Raw genomic sequence first — 16,968 nt, forward strand, 5'->3', positions numbered from 1 at the left:
CCGTGTCTAATTTGTTCTCCGCTAACTCATACATACGCGAAAAAGTAGTACATAACGGTTTCCCCTACAGCCAAGGGTCGACCCAAAACAAAGTGGACAAACCATCCCCTACACGACGAGTAATATTGTCCAACATCCAACCTGAATTAATCCGACCCACTCCATCCCTAACGTCTAAAATAGTTTGCCACCACACTGATCCACCACTTCTACGAGAGCAGCAAAGCCGCCCTCCCTCCTCTCCGTAGTGGGCACAAAGGACCCGATACCAAAGGGTGCCACGCTCCTGTAAAATCATCCACCACCACTTACCCAATAGAGCTAAATTAAACTCCCTCAATCTCCTTACCCCCAATACGCCTTCCTCCTTACGCAAACAAACAGTCTCCCATTTAATCCAAGTAATTTTCCTAATATCCTCACATCCCTCCCAACAAAATGCATTAAATAAAGATTCAAGGGTAGAAATTATACCTGAAGGGGTTTTGAAGAAGGAAAGAAAATATTTATTATTCTTACAAACTTTAAAATTTATAAAAACTGCCACATTTGTAACACTAAATATTATCTTCATACATACTTTTTAAAAAATAAAACCCACTAAGCACACATGTCATACTTTAACTTATATTTTAATCAGAATGCTATGAAAATGCAATGGAAAAATTGTAGTTGAGTGCATATAAATCATATAAAATTAGCAATTCCAACATCAGGGCGAGTCAGGTTTTAAACATTGGGGGAACCAAGTCGTAATAGGTATAATTTAGCAAAGAAACATTAAATCTTCAAATGCATTATATATAAGAAATTTAAGTTACATCCAAAAGTTAATTAGGTCATTACCGTAAAAGATAGAATTCAGGGCTCCAACTTACATAATGAGCTTTTTTTTAAAAGTGGAAAGGATTTTGAGAATTGCTTTTTTGACATCCATGGTTTCCTAGAAACACATAACTACCGCTGATTTTTTGGTCATTTTCACGTGTTCCTAGGAAACAATGGATGTCAAAAAACAAGCTTCGGAAATTTTTTTTGGCCATAAAAGACAAATGTCCAACATACAAAGAACACATATGTTAATAATGGGGGGACCATATTCATAACCATGTGTAAATAATAGTATATAATAATAGTATAGTAATAGTAAAGAAATTTTTTTTGAATAATTAGGGGGACCACGACTACCCCTGGCCCCCATGGTCCCTCCGCCAGTGTCTAACATGTTTGGTTCAGCTTATCAAAATCAATTCTCATCTCCAAAAGCAATTATGGATGAAGCTACAATTCCTAGTTTTTGAGTTAACTAGAATCATTTCTCCAATAAATTTTATATTTTGATTATTACAACCTATTATTTTCTTATATCGACCTTTATCAATTCTCCTTCTTTTTACTTTGTATTTAATTTGATAAACCAAATTTAATAAGAAAACTTAACGAACCAAATTAACCCCCATAAAATATATATGGTCATGAGTTACCAAGTTTTGGATTTTCCTTTCCGGTGTTTTCATTCAAATTTACTGTTTTTTTTTACATTTTTTTACTCTATATTTTATCATTTTTGGCAACTAACTCTAGTATTTTTTTTAAAAAGCCAAAATGGGATATATATATATTAAACAACACTAGGCGCTAAAGCACAAGGAGTGCCAAAACGCCTAGGCACAAAGGTACACAAACAATCATGTACAAGCCAATAAGGCGCAGAAGCAAAGAGAAACAAGGAACAACAAACTAGAAAAGAGAGTTTAAGCAAGTTAGAGGACTCCGCCGCCATTCTTGATAGTCAAAATCAAAATTAGTGTATTTCGATTTCAACCACCAAAAAGACTGAAGCTTTGCCCTTTCACCTAGAGCTAGCAAATTATCCTCATTTCCTTTGAAAATTCTATTATTTCGTTCTTTCCAAATTGTCCAAGATACTGACAGCCAAATAATCTGCATTAACTCAATTGATTTCTTTGAGAAGCCCCGCAGACCACTAAAATGATTAAAATGTTCAAAAAAATGACAATGGAAAGCTGTTGAGTAACCACGCCAAGCCGCAATGATATGCCATACTCTGCCGAAGAAACCGCACGTAAGAAATAAATGGTCTCTGTCTTCGTTAAAACCACAATTAGCAATACACCCCTGTTCAGATGCAAGCAAAACCTTCCGGTGAAAAAGATTGTCTCTAGTAGGAATCTGGTTGAGGAACAGGCGACAAGCAAAAATTAACACTTTAAGAGGCACCGCTTTCAGCCATAAAAACCTGTAATTATTATTATGTTGATGATGCTCATCAACCTCCATGTCTGTTAAGTAATAATAAGCAGAACTAACAGTGTAGCAATTAGAATCATGTAATGTCCAAATCCAACTATCTGCACGGTGACCCTGAAAAGAAAAAATAGATAGGCGACCAATACACTCCCTCAACAACTCCTCCTCCCATGCGAAAAGTCTCCTACGCCACTTCCACGCCTCCCCATTAACCCCCCACCCTCTCGCAAACAACTCAGCCACCGTGTCTAATTTGTTCTCCGCTAACTCATACATACGCGAAAAAGTAGTACATAACGGTTTCCCCTACAGCCAAGGGTCGACCCAAAACAAAGTGGACAAACCATCCCCTACACGACGAGTAATATTGTCCAACATCCAACCTGAATCAATCCGACCCACTCCATCCCTAATGTCTAAAATAGTTTGCCACCACACTGATCCACCACTTCTACGAGAGCAGCAAAGCCGCCCTCCCTCCTCTCCGTAGTAGGCACAAAGGACCTGATACCAAAGGGTGCCACGCTCCTGTAAAATCATCCACCACCACTTACCCAATAGAGCTAAATTAAACTCCCTCAATCTCCTTACCCCCAATACGCCTTCCTCCTTACGCAAACAAACAGTCTCCCATTTAATCCAAGTAATTTTCCTAATATCCTCACATCCCTCCCAACAAAATGCATTAAATAAAGATTCAAGGGTAGAAATTATACCTGAAGGGGTTTTGAAGAAGGAAAGAAAATAGACCGGAATGGAGGACAAGACAGACTTAAGCAATATCAACCGACCACCCATAGACAGATTACAACTCTTCCAATCAGACAACCTTCTTTTAATACGATCGACTAGAAGGTACCAAAAAGCCAATTTTCTTGGATCACTACCAATAGGAAGGCCCAAATAAAGAAACGAGAGCCTATCATGTTTACAATGAAGCACTGAGGCCGCCTCATGCAACCAAGAGCCAACAACGTTAACCCCATATAGCATACTTTTATGGAAGTTTACTTTTAAACCAGAAACTAATTCAAACAACATCAAAACTGATTTTAAAATGCAAATATTACCCCAACTCTTATCACACACCAAAAGGGTGTCATCCGCAAACTGTAAATGAGAGATGCGCATAGCACCATGCGCCCCTACCATGAAAGGAGCGAATAAACCCTGCTCCACAACTGAATTCATCATCACATGTAACCCTTCGGCGGCAATAAGAAAGAGGAACGGAGACAAAGGGTCACCCTGGCGAAGACCCCTTTCTAAATTGAACTCCTCGGTAGGACTACCGTTCACCAAAAAAGAAACAGAAGGTGTCAATATACATTCCCACATCCACTTGCACCACAATCTAGGGAAAATCATTCTTCGCAACATGGTATGTAAATAAGTCCAATCCACTGAGTCGAAAGCTTTTTCAAAGTCCACCTTAAATAATAATAGTTCCTTCTTACGTTTGCGGGCATTGTCCACCAACTCATTAGCTATCAAAAGGCCATCAAGAATTTGGCGGCCGGGCACAAAAGCTGTCTGCAATGAGGAGATAACGATACCAATAACATTTCGAAGCCTGTTAGCAAGAACCTTCGACAAAATCTTGTATAAACAATTCACCAAAGAAATGGGTCGAAAATCCGACAGACATTGAGGACTCTCCACCTTCAGAATCAAGGCTATGAAAGTACTATTCATACCTTTCGACAATTTACAATGCTTGTGAAAATCATTAAAGAAACGGATCAAATCACCCTTGAGCAGCCCCCAAAAATCCTTAATAAAGCCAAGAGAAATGCCATTAGGACCCGGGCTTTTATAGCTATCACAACTCCAAACTGTATGCTTGATCTCGTCTTCTGAAAATAACCCCGTCAAAGACCCACCATCCTCGACAGACAAGGTCTTAAATACCATATCCTACACACTTGGACGCGTATCATTAATCGACTTATAATGATGTCGAAAATGATTAAAAACAGCACCGCGAACATTTGCAACCCCTTCAACTCGTGCACCGTCGACATCTATAAATAAAAGAGCATTCGCCCTCCGCCTTGCAGTCATAATACCATGAAAGAATTTAGAGTTTGCATCACCTTCACGGAGCCAGTTAAGCCTTGATTTCTGCCATTGAATGCTTGCATGAAATTTTGATAAAGAAAGAACTTCAGACGGCAAAAAATGAACCTCCTCCAATTCATCATCCGCTAAATCTTGCTCCTCCGCTTTGACGTCCAAAACAGATAGGCGCTCTTTTACAGAAAGAATTTTTGATTGAAGATTCTGAGTATGAGTCTGGTGCCACAGTTTCAAACTTCCTTTAATTAATTTTAATTTTTCCTTGAGAACATAGCCGCCCCACCCAGTGACTTGGAAAGATTGCCATTGCTCCGTAACAAAATCCTTATAACCAGGTAACTTAGACCAACATTTCAACATGCGATTTGGTCTTGGTCCCTAGTTAGCTTCATCTACGGACAATAAGATAGGACAATGATCAGAAACAGAACGAGGGAGAGCCACCTGAAAGCAGTTGGGCCAAGATAATAACCAGCCTTCTGATAAAACAAAACGATCAAGTCGGCTCATAGATAAACCATCCCCATATACCATGTGAAATTTCTCCCGCAAAGAGGCAAATCAACCAACTCGGTACTATCGATAAAATTATTCAAAGTTGGAAAGTCTTCAGGATAACCGCCAATAACTCTACTCTTCCTTTCGGCCTCCGAACGGATGGCATTAAAATCACCAGACACACACCAGGCACTCCCAACATCATTAACAATCAAAGCCGCTATTCTCTCCCAAAGATGCACGCGTCCCCCCATTGTCACAAGGCGCATACACGTTGGCGATGGCAAAAGCAACACCACTCTTAATAAACCGCCCTTTAATGATCAAAACATTTTCAAAGCTCATAGATACCTGAACATCAACTTCATTAGAATTCCAAAGAGTAAGAATACCCCCTGCTGCCCCTAGAGAAGGACGATAGGAAAAACCGTAGGGCTCAGATCCCCACAGCGAGCGGCACATAAAATCATCAATCACCTGTAGCTTGGTCTCCTGAATACAAAAAACAAAAGGATTCTTCTCCCTCACCAACCTGTGAACCTCCCTCCGCTTCTCTCATCCTCCTAAACCCCGCACATTAAATGATATAAGCTTCATTAAAAAAAAAAACCCCAACTCCCACAACCACACCGCCCCACACCCTCACAACCCACCCTCAAACTCCCTCCTCCCCCAACTTCGGCCCCTTGGCCCCTTCCACCTCTTTAACATTTTTATCACCCTCACCCTTACCCCTAGCTAGCACATCAAATTTATTAGAACAGTCCACATCTATCTTAACCCCCATAGCCTTCCCCACCACCGCAACATCCACTGTTACATCATTGGATTTCCCATGTAAAGCCAACTAGTTTGTATACTTAGTCGAAGACCCTGAAGAATTAGAACCATGAGACAAAGAAACACCTCTTTTGGAGGAACGTGAGACCTTAGAAGCAGACTTCTTTCTGTTTAACTTTTTTATAGCGCGGATTAGACATGGCAACAATACCCGTCCCCATGGGTACCCGCCCAAACCCACCCCGATTTGACGGGTTTTCCTCGCTTTGACTGGGTTTGGGTATAGGTTTGGGTTTTCCCCGATTTCAAAACACGAGTATGGGACGGGTAACGAGGTTATATGTACCCACCCTGAACCCATACCCATACCCGTCCCAAATGTAAAAAATTATTATTTTTCTACCCTTTTTTATATAAATGGAAACACAACCCTAGATCATGTTATGTTATTTGGTTTAATAATTCCCATGTTATAAAAATTGTCTTTGATTTTTAAAGGAGCAACCAAATCATTATGTTAAGGAAATGTTAAAGGGAACATAATGCTTTACAAAATTGCCATTGGGGTTGGAAAAAAATTATTAAAAAATAATTCACTACGGGGATGGGGATGGGATCCCCAAACCCGTCGGGGACGGGGATGGGGTTTGATTTCTCATCCCCGTTGGGTATGGGTAGGGTAACGGGTAAGTATATGAGAATAGGGTATGAGGATGGGGAAGGTAAAACCCGTCCCCACCCCGCCCCATTGCCATGCCTAGCGCGGATCAACCTGTACCTGTCTTTCAAAGGGAGTCTAGCAATACGTTTCAGATTTAACAAAGATGTGTCACTCTTAGAACCATACTTAATATTATTGTTGGAAATAATTTTGGATGTCGCTTCCTTTGCAGATAAAGTAGATACAGTCTTTTCCCCCACAACCAACCCTTTCTTTTTACAAACATTGTAACTCCACGGACCTTGAGACATTATTTCTTGCCAACCTGGAGGAGGAATATTATCACCTCCAACGTCATTTCTAGCGCCCCCCACCTGCAGCCACATAAGCTTCCTCTAGTCTTTTCACCGCTTCTTTCAAGTTTTTCTCCTTTTTTTCAGAAACATACTTACTTCCTTTTGACCATTCTTCCTGTAACTGATCAACTAATGTATCCACCAAAGGCTCATTGACATCCAAACCTGAGGGCTCAGAATAGTGAGAAACATTTTCCGCCTCATACTCCACCAGACAATCGTCTTCCGCTAAACCGAACTCAAGATCTTTGACTAAACGGATTGTAAATTTTGAACCATCTATATAAAAATCATCCACCCCATTTAATTCATTGAATGAGGATGTAGTAATAAATAGGCGGGCATAATCCAATCTAACTTTGTTCACGGTACACTCATCAACCTTCAGAAGTCTACCCTTGCAAGAAGCGATCAAGGCAAAAAAACGAATATTCCAAGCATGCAACGTTATACCATAACACCTAACCCAAGCATCTCTTTCATATAATAATTCATAGTCCTTCGACCAAGGCCGACAATCATATAAATATTCATTAAAAAATTCAGAAGCTTTGTTGAAAAGAGACGTAAAATCTTGCTCATTAATAGCTTGCAGAAAAATCTTATCACAACCTAAAGGAAACACTTGAAAAAACTCCAAACCAATATCAATAATAATTTGTTGAAAAGTCGGAACCGTCAACCCATTACGAATAAGTGCCGTTAAGCCTTTACTAGCCCATGCTATGTCTTCCGGAACAGCACTATAGATCCTCTCCTTAGCTACCATCGCCACATCATTACACCCTTCCTCACCAACAACCGATCCCATCCCTTTCCCTACAACTATGTCTCCCCTCTTAGCAATTTTTCCCTTCTTTAGCACAATCGGAACATCCACCCCGCCTACCAACACCTTTACCGGAACCTTCTTACCTCTCTCTCTTTTTTTCTCCCTCTCCTCTTCCGTTTTAATGGCCTCCACCTTCACTTTCTCTAACTCCTCCTTCCTATTCAACACCTTCGGCCTCTCTCCTCCCTCATCACCTCTTCTTTTAATTTTAACTCCCTCTACAACTCTGTTCTTCCCTTCGTCCTCCATATCCCCCTCCTTCTTAACAGTCTTATCAAACATATTGAATTTTGCAACGTTAGCATGCAAACGAAAATCACCGAAAATCACATTTTTCAGAGCAGCAGATAATTTCTCAACATTCCTGACACTGGCAAAGCGTGCAAAACCATATGACTGACCTCTGACATTAAGATAGCGAGATATATGAATGTCTGAAAGAATTCCACATACTTCCAAACCCTTACGCAACTCCACATAAGACAACTCCGATGGGAAGTTTGATATATAGAAAGCAATAAAAGCAATTGGTTTAGAAGAAATACCAGTAACTGGTTTTGTAACCTGTTGTTCACGTGACTGAATTGAAGTTGCGTCATACTGATATTGCCTTGAGAACCTATGTGGATGTGAACCATCATGCCAGGCGCGGTATACACTGTCACCACCAGAAACGCTGCTTGCTGATCGTTCCCTATGCCAATGACGATAACCATCAACCCTAACCCTACGATGATCATCAAACCTTTTCACCATACCAGTCCTCTGATCCTAAGCTTCTGTCGCGATGCCTGTAACCTCTGTTGCCGTAACCCTCATCATTGTATCCTCCCTGTCGATTGAAACCCTCGAGCCTGTCCTGTCCATACTGTCCCGGTCCGTTCGCTTTCCGACGTCTAGACCTAACCTCAGACCAATCTCCCCCATCCCACCCAATTTGTGCCTCCCTGGCTGGAACCCCATCCCCCCCGACATACCTCGCAGCCGATGAAAAAGAAAACCGGCGCGGTGATTTACGGCGATAGCCATAACCACCGCCTCTCTCTCTCTCACGCTCTCTAACTCTCATTTTCCTTAAATTAGTACTCTCACCATCGCAAAAAAAATTAAAAAAATATATTTTATAAAAAAAAATATATGAAAAAATATTATGCAAAAAAAAGGTTTAATGATCATATTTATCATTTTTTAAATTAATATATACATAAAATTTATTTATTTATTTAGAATAATTAATATATATACATTCAGTATTGTTCTACACACACATTCACATATGTCTATTTATTTGTACTTAGCTATGTCCATTTTAGTAATTATACATTCAAAAACAATTTTGATCAAAACTATTCAAACAACATTCAATCTTTCTAATCAATTCTACATTATTGCATCCAAATATAAATCAATTCTCTCAAAATCAATTATGTCAGAATCAATTCTGTCAGAATCAATTTTATCCAAAGCTAAACCCACACACTAAATTTGCTAAAAGTTCTTTACATTGAGAAAGGAAATTTGTTATCTTATAGTGTATTTTACGATAAAGCCCTTTAGTAGAAGGGGAAGAAAAAGATAAAGAGCCCGTTTGTTATAGCTTTTTTAAGAAAAAAATCACTTTTTTTAAACAAATAATCACTTTTAAGAGTTTTGCATCCGTTTGTTACAGATTTTTAAAAAAATCAGAATCTAAAAATAATCTAAAAACAACTTCAAATGAGAAGCTGTAAGGAGCAGCTTAAAATAAAATAGATTTTTTTTAGAGGAGAGAGAAAATATAATTTAAAAGATTGAACTAATTTTGTAACAAAAAATCCCTTTTATATAGTTGTATCCAAACACACTAGATTATTTGTTTAAAAAAAAGTGATTTTTATTATAGTAAACAAACGCAAAATAGATTCTGATTTTTCATATAATCTCTAAATTATTTTATATCAAAATCACTTTTATTTTAATCCGTAACAAACGGGCTCAAATTGTGAAAGAGGAATGTAACTATAATTGACTAATAATTAAGTTAGGGTTAAATATGTTTTTGGTTCTTATAAATATATGAACTTTTCGTTTTAGGCCTTCTAAAATTTTCCTTCAACTTTTAGTCTCTATAAAAATTTTCAATGACTACTTTTGGTCCCTATTTTAAATTTAATTTTAGTATTTTTTTTAATGAAATTATACAGAATATCTTAAAAATCTTTCCCAAAAAAAAAAGATTTTTTTAACCAAACATAAATTAAATATGAATTTTTAACCATAAAAAAATATAAATTCATATTAAAATCATGTTTTGTTAAGAAATTCTAAATTTTTTTGGGAGTGATTCTTATAATATTATAAATTTTTCTACAAAGTTTTATTCAAAAATATGAATTGTACATATGAGTTTACTTTAACGGAGGGACCAAAAGTGAAGATTGAAAATTTTATAGGGACTAAAAGTTGAAGGAAAATTTTAGAGGACTAAAACAAAAAATTGGTATATTTATAGAGACCAAAAATATATTTAACCCATTAAGTTAATCAAGTGTGACTTCATGACGTGATTTTTTTAGAGTGATTCATTAGTTATAATAGAGAAAATTATTTTTCATTGGATCGAATATATGAGTTTGATCAAAGAAAGGTTCCTTAATATTTAAAACGATGAACTCGAACAACTTCATTTAAAATAGAGCAGTGCTATTTCTCACGAAAGCTTTTCTCGTGAATTTTCACGATTGCCGTTTTACTATGTATTTTAACACGCTAGATAAGTAACACACTACCAGCAACATATGCACTCTGAATTCTCAAATAAACTGTGTGAATCAACATGGATTTTGATTACAAGAAAATTTATTCATATAACAGCCAGCCAGTAGAGTTTGTTGGGAGGTTCAACCTCATATTCTTATTATTGATATGGTTTTGCAATTCTGGATCACATTTACACTTCTCTTTGAAGAATAAAACTTCATTTTATGATACCAAGTTGCCAAATCAAGGTGATGGATAATAAGATTACCCATATGAGAAAAAGCAGAGCTTTGTAGGAATAGTTTACTAATGAATGTTTAGTGGGAAGAAGAAGAAAGTGAGGATGAAGATAAATGAAAATCCGAAAAAGAAAAAAAAAAAAAAGAAGAGATGTTTTGCACAAGAGAAAACACGTGGCATAGATAGGAACACTGACACATCATTCGGGATGCTTCGGGATAAAACATTGTCGGGATGTTTAGCATTTTTCTTTAAAATATGCACAATGTAGCAAGATTTGAATTTTGGGTGGTTCGGAGGGAGTGTTGGTTAAAAAGATGTAAATAACAAACCACTTTTTTTTTTTTTTATGGTGTTCGTCTGTCCGAGGTTCGAACTTCAGACCTTGCATATATTGTGCATTGTCTCTATCAACCGAGTTAAGTTCATGAGAAGCAAACCACACTAATAAGAGAAGAACAATAACCCGTATTTTTATTAGAGGTTTAAATTCTACTAGACATTTTACCCGTGCGACGCACGGGTCCTATCGACTTTAAAAGACATTAATAAGTGATATATATTAGCCAAACAGTCTAGTGGCTAGAAAGTCATGAGACTATTTGACCAAAATAAAAAGAAATATGTAATATTAGTTATATTGGTGTCAATTACAAACGATAAGACCCATGGGCTAAAAGTCTAGAAATAGAGTCTTCAATTCAAAGTGATGGCACACTTTTTTTGTGTAGAGGTAGTTTATGAAAAAATGCAACTTATGAAGATTCAATTTTTGTTAGTGAGTACTTATGAATTAACAAAAAACCTTTTTACCTGCATTACCTATTTTCATAAGTTCGAAAATAAGACAATCCAAAAATGCCTAAAATAACTTGTTTTTCTATGCTGCTAACTCAGAGGCTTTGATCTCATGCATATATGATTCTGTCCTAACTTTATAGGCTTTAATCTCATGCAACAACCATAAGCTCTGGGTTTTAATCCATGTATATCTTTTCACGTACACCAAAAGCAAATACAATCATAAAATCAATAATATTTCACACAATAAATCTAAAGAGGCAATTTCAGATATTATAAATAGGCAACAACAATCACACTTATAAAAAACTGCATAATTTCAAATTGAGAGAAATATAAACTACGCAATCACAAATTGATTAATAGTTTAAAACAAATATGGTTCATAAGCTTTTTTTTTTACGCAATATGGTTCAATAATTTGTTAGGTTAAATAAATAAGGATTTGTTAGGTTAAATAATTGCAAACCTAAAAGTGTAGAAAATATTTGCTTCAAAAAAAAAAAGGCAAGAGGATATGAATGAAATTGGTGGATGCATTTTTTTAGATGAAATTTGTTAGGTTAAATAATTGCAAACCTAATTTGCAAATGAGCGGGAAAAAATTAGGTTAAGTTGCCGCAGACTTAACAAAATTAATAAATAAGGATAAGGATGTCAAAAAAAAAAAGGCATGAAATTAAAAAAAAAATCCAAAAAAAAACTGTAAAATTCTTGACCAAAAAAAAGTATAAAATAGAAGGATCATACGTGATCATTGATATGGTAGAAAATATTTTCTTCAAAAAAAAAGGCAAGCGGATAGGAATGAAATTGGTGTGCAATGCATTTTTTTAGATAGAATTTGTTAGGTTAAATAATTGCAAACCTAATAAAGCAAATGAGCGAGAAAAAATTAGGTTAAGTTGCTGCAGACTTAACAAAATTAATAAATAAGGATTTTTATATTTTGGATTATAGAATTCAAAAAATAAAAGAAAGGAAAAAAACATAAATAAAAAAATGAAACAAAACAAAAGGAAAAATATGCGAAATGCGACCGTGAGACAGAGACGACGAGGGTGGAAAAGACGGCAGGCACAGGGTAGAAGAAGATATCCTCTCTCTTACTACAATCTCGTAGATTATTATAGGTAAAATTGCTTTTATTTCCCTATAGCTATTGATGATGAAATGGAATGAATTCATGCTCAGTTGATTCCATCTCATCCCACCACTTATCCCCCAAATCTGCGAGGATGGAATCAATTTGTTGTTTTATTATTAAAATTATGCTGGGTTTTCTTCTACGCATCTGTGTTCGTCTAATATTCCCATTGCATTAAAAATTAATTATTCTAATAGTACATAAGAATAATTAGTTGGATAGAACATCAAATGGTGACGTTTGATCTGTATAGCCTACCTCACACTCTGTGCATTGTATTTGCTGCTGTATTATTCATTCTTTATTTCATTCCATTATGTTCCATCAATACTGTTATTTTTCGATTTAAAAATTATACCGAACGAAATTACTGGGTGAGTCACGACCAGGTCGCTTTCTTTAAGACGTTTCGCGGCACTGCCCTAGTTTGTACAAGGTAGACTATCAACCACGCCGTCTCCAGGATAAAACAACCCAGATCACTGTTACGAGTATATACTGCACAGTATATAGTCGCTCGAGAATTACACCTCAAAGTATGGTTCAATCGTATGATCGAAGCCACTCGATACGGTACGCAGCCGCTCTATTCGAAACCGATGGGACAGAAAGGAGTAGAAGAAGAAGAACGATTTAAAATCGAAGGGAGAAGAGAGAAAATCGCACAGGAAGCATCAACTGTGAGATTTTGGTGTGAAGAATGAGTGGGGGGAGCTCTCCTTTTATAGGCAGAGTTCGCGAGAATTACTTGGGGATTAAGTTTGCTTAATCCTTAAGCAATGCAAACGCGTTTTCTTTAATTGGAAATATCCGGAAGTTTCTGGATACTGGTTTGGATCGGGTCGAAATGTAACACATTAATTTGTTACGCGAACGCTTTCGTATAATGAAAAATTAATTAATTAATTTAACATTTTCAAGTGACAAAAAAATATATATCAATTTTCCAACCCACGACCCAAGCCCAAGCCCAAGCCCGGCCGGTCGGACGGCGGCGTCGTCGTCGCGCGTGTGATATATGTATTTTCTAAGCGTTCACCCGTTCACAAAAATGGGTACCCCAAGGGCACACCCTTGGAGGTCACCCCACCCTTATATAAACACTTACTAGTTGGGGTGACTCTCCAATGTGGGACATTTTTAAGTCACATACCCACACACTAGTTTCTCATAGTGTTTTCTTTCTTTCCAATTTTTTCACTAGACTTTAACTAGTGTTCCAACAATCCCCCACTTGACTTCAAAATGGTTTCGAGAAATAACGTAAAACGTTTCCATAAGATTTGCTAATATACAAAGGTGTTGTTAACAACTTGAACCTTTGCATAGTGGAAGGTATTCTGATTTAACAAGAGTTGCTTACAGCATTGAACTCTATCTCAGACATAGAATCCACACACAAACCTTTTCATAGGTGTATTCTAAAAGCCCGTGCGTTTTAAGGCCCTGCACGTGTATCCCGGTTTTAACGAATGCTCTAGAAATTCTGCCTCAAAATTCCATAGGACCGGCCTAAGTTCCACATTCGTATAGGTGAGTCTATCAAGGGTACTCCTGTAGCTGTGTACCCCACTCAATTAGAGTATAGATCTCATTAAGAGTTACCATTAACTCATCCTTCTTTCGCTGCAGGATCATGCTTTCTATATTCTTTCTCTCATAGCATGTTCTACCACTTCATGACTTGTTTTTACCCATTGAACCTAAATCTTGGGATCTCCAGTCATATAGGTCGGGTTACCATCATTTAGTGGGCTATAGACATTAGTCCCATCCTACTGGATGTTTCTCGGACTTTCTCTCTATTAAGTCCTTTCGTCAAAGGATCAGCTAAGTTTTCATTCGTACGTACAAAATCAACTCTAACCGCTCCATTCGAGACACACTCTCTAATCGTGCTGTGTTTTCGCCTTATCTGTCGTCTCTTACCATTGTAATAACGATTCTTAATCTTTGCAATAGCCGCGGTACTATCACAATGAATTAACACAGCTGGTAACGGTTTCTCCCATAAAGGGATTTCAGCTAGCAAGGATCTTAGCCAACTTGCTTCTTCACTAGCAGTAGCTAGTGCTATCATCTCAGATTCCATTGTGGACTGAGCCAGAATGGTCTGCTTCTTAGACTTCCAAGAAACAGCTCCTCCAGCTATGCTAAATATATAGCCGCTGGTCGCTTTGGAATCATCCGACAAGGTGTTCCAATCTGCATCACTGTACCCTTCAAGTACAGCAGGATATTTTTGATAATGCAGTCCTAATGTCATAGTCCCTTTCAGGTATCTCATGACTCTCTCAATAGCATGCCAATGCTCCTTGCTTGGCCTACTTGTAAATCTGCATAAGAGTCCCACGACATAGGCAATGTCGGGTCTAGTACAATCAGTGGCATATCTGAGACTGCCAATGATGCTCGCATATTCAGTTTGTCTAACACCATCTCCAGTGTTCTTAAAAAGTTTTACGCTTGGATCATAAGGTGTGCTTGCAGGTTTACAATCAATGTAGTTGTATTTCCTTAATATCTTCTCAATATAATGAGACTGATCCAAGGAAATTCCTTTATCTGATCTAGTAATCTTGATGCCAAGAATTACATCAGCTTCTCCTAGGTCCTTCATATCAAAGTTGTTACTCAACAGTGATTTCACAGAATTTATGGCAGGAATGTTTGACCCAAATATGAGTAGATCGTCTACATATAGACATATGATAGTGCAAATGTTTTTATCATACTTGTAGTAGATACATTTGTCACTTTCATTCACTTTGAACTCATTCGAAATCATTAAGTTGTCAAACTTTTCATGCCATTGCTTAGGGGCTTGTTTTAGACCATACAGAGATTTGTCTAACTTACATACTTTGCTTTCCTGTCCATGGACTACAAAACCTTCAGGTTGTTCCATATAGATTTCTTCTTCCAGCTCACCATTCAAAAAAGCAGTTTTCACATCCATTTGGTGTACTATCAAGTTATAAACAGCAGCCAAGGAAATTAGTACCCTTATGGATGTGATTCGAGTGACTGGTGAGTAGGTATCGAAAAAATCTATATTTTCTCTTTGTCTGAAACCTTTGGCTACAAGGCGTGCCTTGTATTTGTCAACAGTTCCATCAGGTTTCAGTTTCTTTTTCAAAATCCATTTACAACCTATTGGTTTGCAGCCTGGAGGCAGTTCAGTCAAGTGCCAAGTATCGTTAGACTGTAGAGAATCCATTTCATCATTTATGGCTTCTTGCCATAAGTCTGCATCCAAGGAAGACAAAGCTTCTTTGAGATTTGATGGATCCTCTTCTAATGTATTGACCACATATTCAGGTCCATACTCTTTAGCAGTTCTTGCTCTCTTACTTCTTCGAAGTTCTGTAACATCAGTTATGATGTTTTCATCACTATTTCTGATTACTGGATTGTGATCAGGTGTAGTGTTCATGTTTGCGCCCCCACTATTACCCCCACTATCTCTTGATAGAAAGGGAAATTTCGTTTCATAGAAATCGGCGTCATTTGATTCTATGATCACCTTAGCCTTTAGGTCATAAAACCTATATGCTTTACTGTTCAAGGCATACCCAATGAATACACATTCATAGGCTCTACTTGCAAGTTTGACTCTCTTGGGATTAGGAACCCTTACATAGGCTAAACAGCCCCATGTTCGAATGTAAGACAAATTAGGTTGTCTTTTCTTCAAAATTTCATAAGGAGAAATTTTGTTCTTAGTTTTAGGTACTCTATTTAGCACGTAGCTAACAGTTAATAAAATTTCCCCCCACCAATGAGGCGCTGCACCAGAATTAAGCATGATGGCAACTACTAATTCGGTAAAGGTTCTATTTTTTCTTTCCGCTTTACCGTTCATCTCAGGAGAGTAAGGTGCAGTTGTTTCATGAATGATTCCGTGCTCTTTATAATACTCATTGGATGTGTGTGATAAATATTCAGTGCCTCTGTCACTACGATAGCGCTTGATTCTTTTATTGAATTGAGTTTCAATTTCTTTGACAAAATTTTTAAACATATCAAGCGCATCACTTTTGTTTTTCATTAAATACACATAAGTGTAATCAGAGCAATCATCGATAAAAGTTATAAAGTATCTTTGCCCGTTTCTAGTCAAGTTACCATCAAGTTCGCATATATCAGAATGTACTAATTCAAATGGTTCGGTTTCTCTTATTACAGATTTATGAGATCCTTTTGTTATTTTTGCTTGACTACAAAATTGACATTTTTCAAATTCATTCAAAGATAACTTAGGAATTAAACCGAGATTGCTCATATTAGAAATGATTCGTTTATTAACGTGACAGAGTCGTGCATGCCAAATATTAAAATCACACAACATATAAGCAGAAGGAGAAATTTTATTCATAAGATTCAACTTAAACATACCATCAATAGCATACCCTTTCCCAACAAAAACCATATCCTTAGTAATAGAGTACATATCACATGCTATGATTTGTTCAAAACCAGCCTTATTCAGTAAAAAACCAGAAACTAAATTCTTCCTAATTCTAGGAGTGTGCAGCACATCCTTCAATATGAGAGTCTTCCC

General features: G+C 37.1%; 2 protein-coding genes across 2 annotated transcripts; both read right to left on the reverse strand.

The window, feature by feature from the left end:
• Positions 1-4,188: 4,188 nt before the first annotated feature.
• Positions 4,189-5,102, reverse strand: LOC146918817 (uncharacterized). The gene is made up of 2 exons (XM_085710534.1): positions 4,869-5,102; positions 4,189-4,566 (listed from the first exon to the last, which is right to left on the reverse strand). The coding sequence occupies exons 1-2, from the start codon at positions 5,100-5,102 to the stop codon at positions 4,189-4,191; spliced, it is 612 nt and encodes a 203-aa protein (XP_085566660.1).
• A 1,547-nt stretch (positions 5,103-6,649) lies between these two features.
• Positions 6,650-8,233, reverse strand: LOC146918818 (uncharacterized). Its single transcript, XM_085710535.1, has one exon. The coding sequence runs from the start codon at positions 8,231-8,233 to the stop codon at positions 6,650-6,652; it is 1,584 nt and encodes a 527-aa protein (XP_085566661.1).
• Between the last annotated feature and the right edge of the window lie 8,735 nt (positions 8,234-16,968).

The sequence above is a fragment of the Medicago sativa genome, chromosome 5 (assembly GCF_051527215.1).
Source record: "Medicago sativa cultivar Bolivia chromosome 5, Bolivia_mono, whole genome shotgun sequence".
Lineage (NCBI taxonomy): Eukaryota > Viridiplantae > Streptophyta > Magnoliopsida > Fabales > Fabaceae > Medicago > Medicago sativa.

What these genes read in the sequence shown, in the direction of transcription:
- LOC146918818 (XM_085710535.1), bottom strand. Translation starts at nt 8,233, where the DNA reads ATGGTGAAAAGGTTTGATGATCATCGTAGGGTTAGGGTTGATGGTTAT.
- LOC146918817 (XM_085710534.1), bottom strand. Translation starts at nt 5,102, where the DNA reads ATGGGGGGACGCGTGCATCTTTGGGAGAGAATAGCGGCTTTGATTGTT. An exon ending in TCACATGGTATATGGGGATG is followed by an intron (nt 4,567 to 4,868) that starts GTTTATCTATGA and finishes CTGTGGCACCAG; the next exon opens with ACTCATACTCAGAATCTTCA.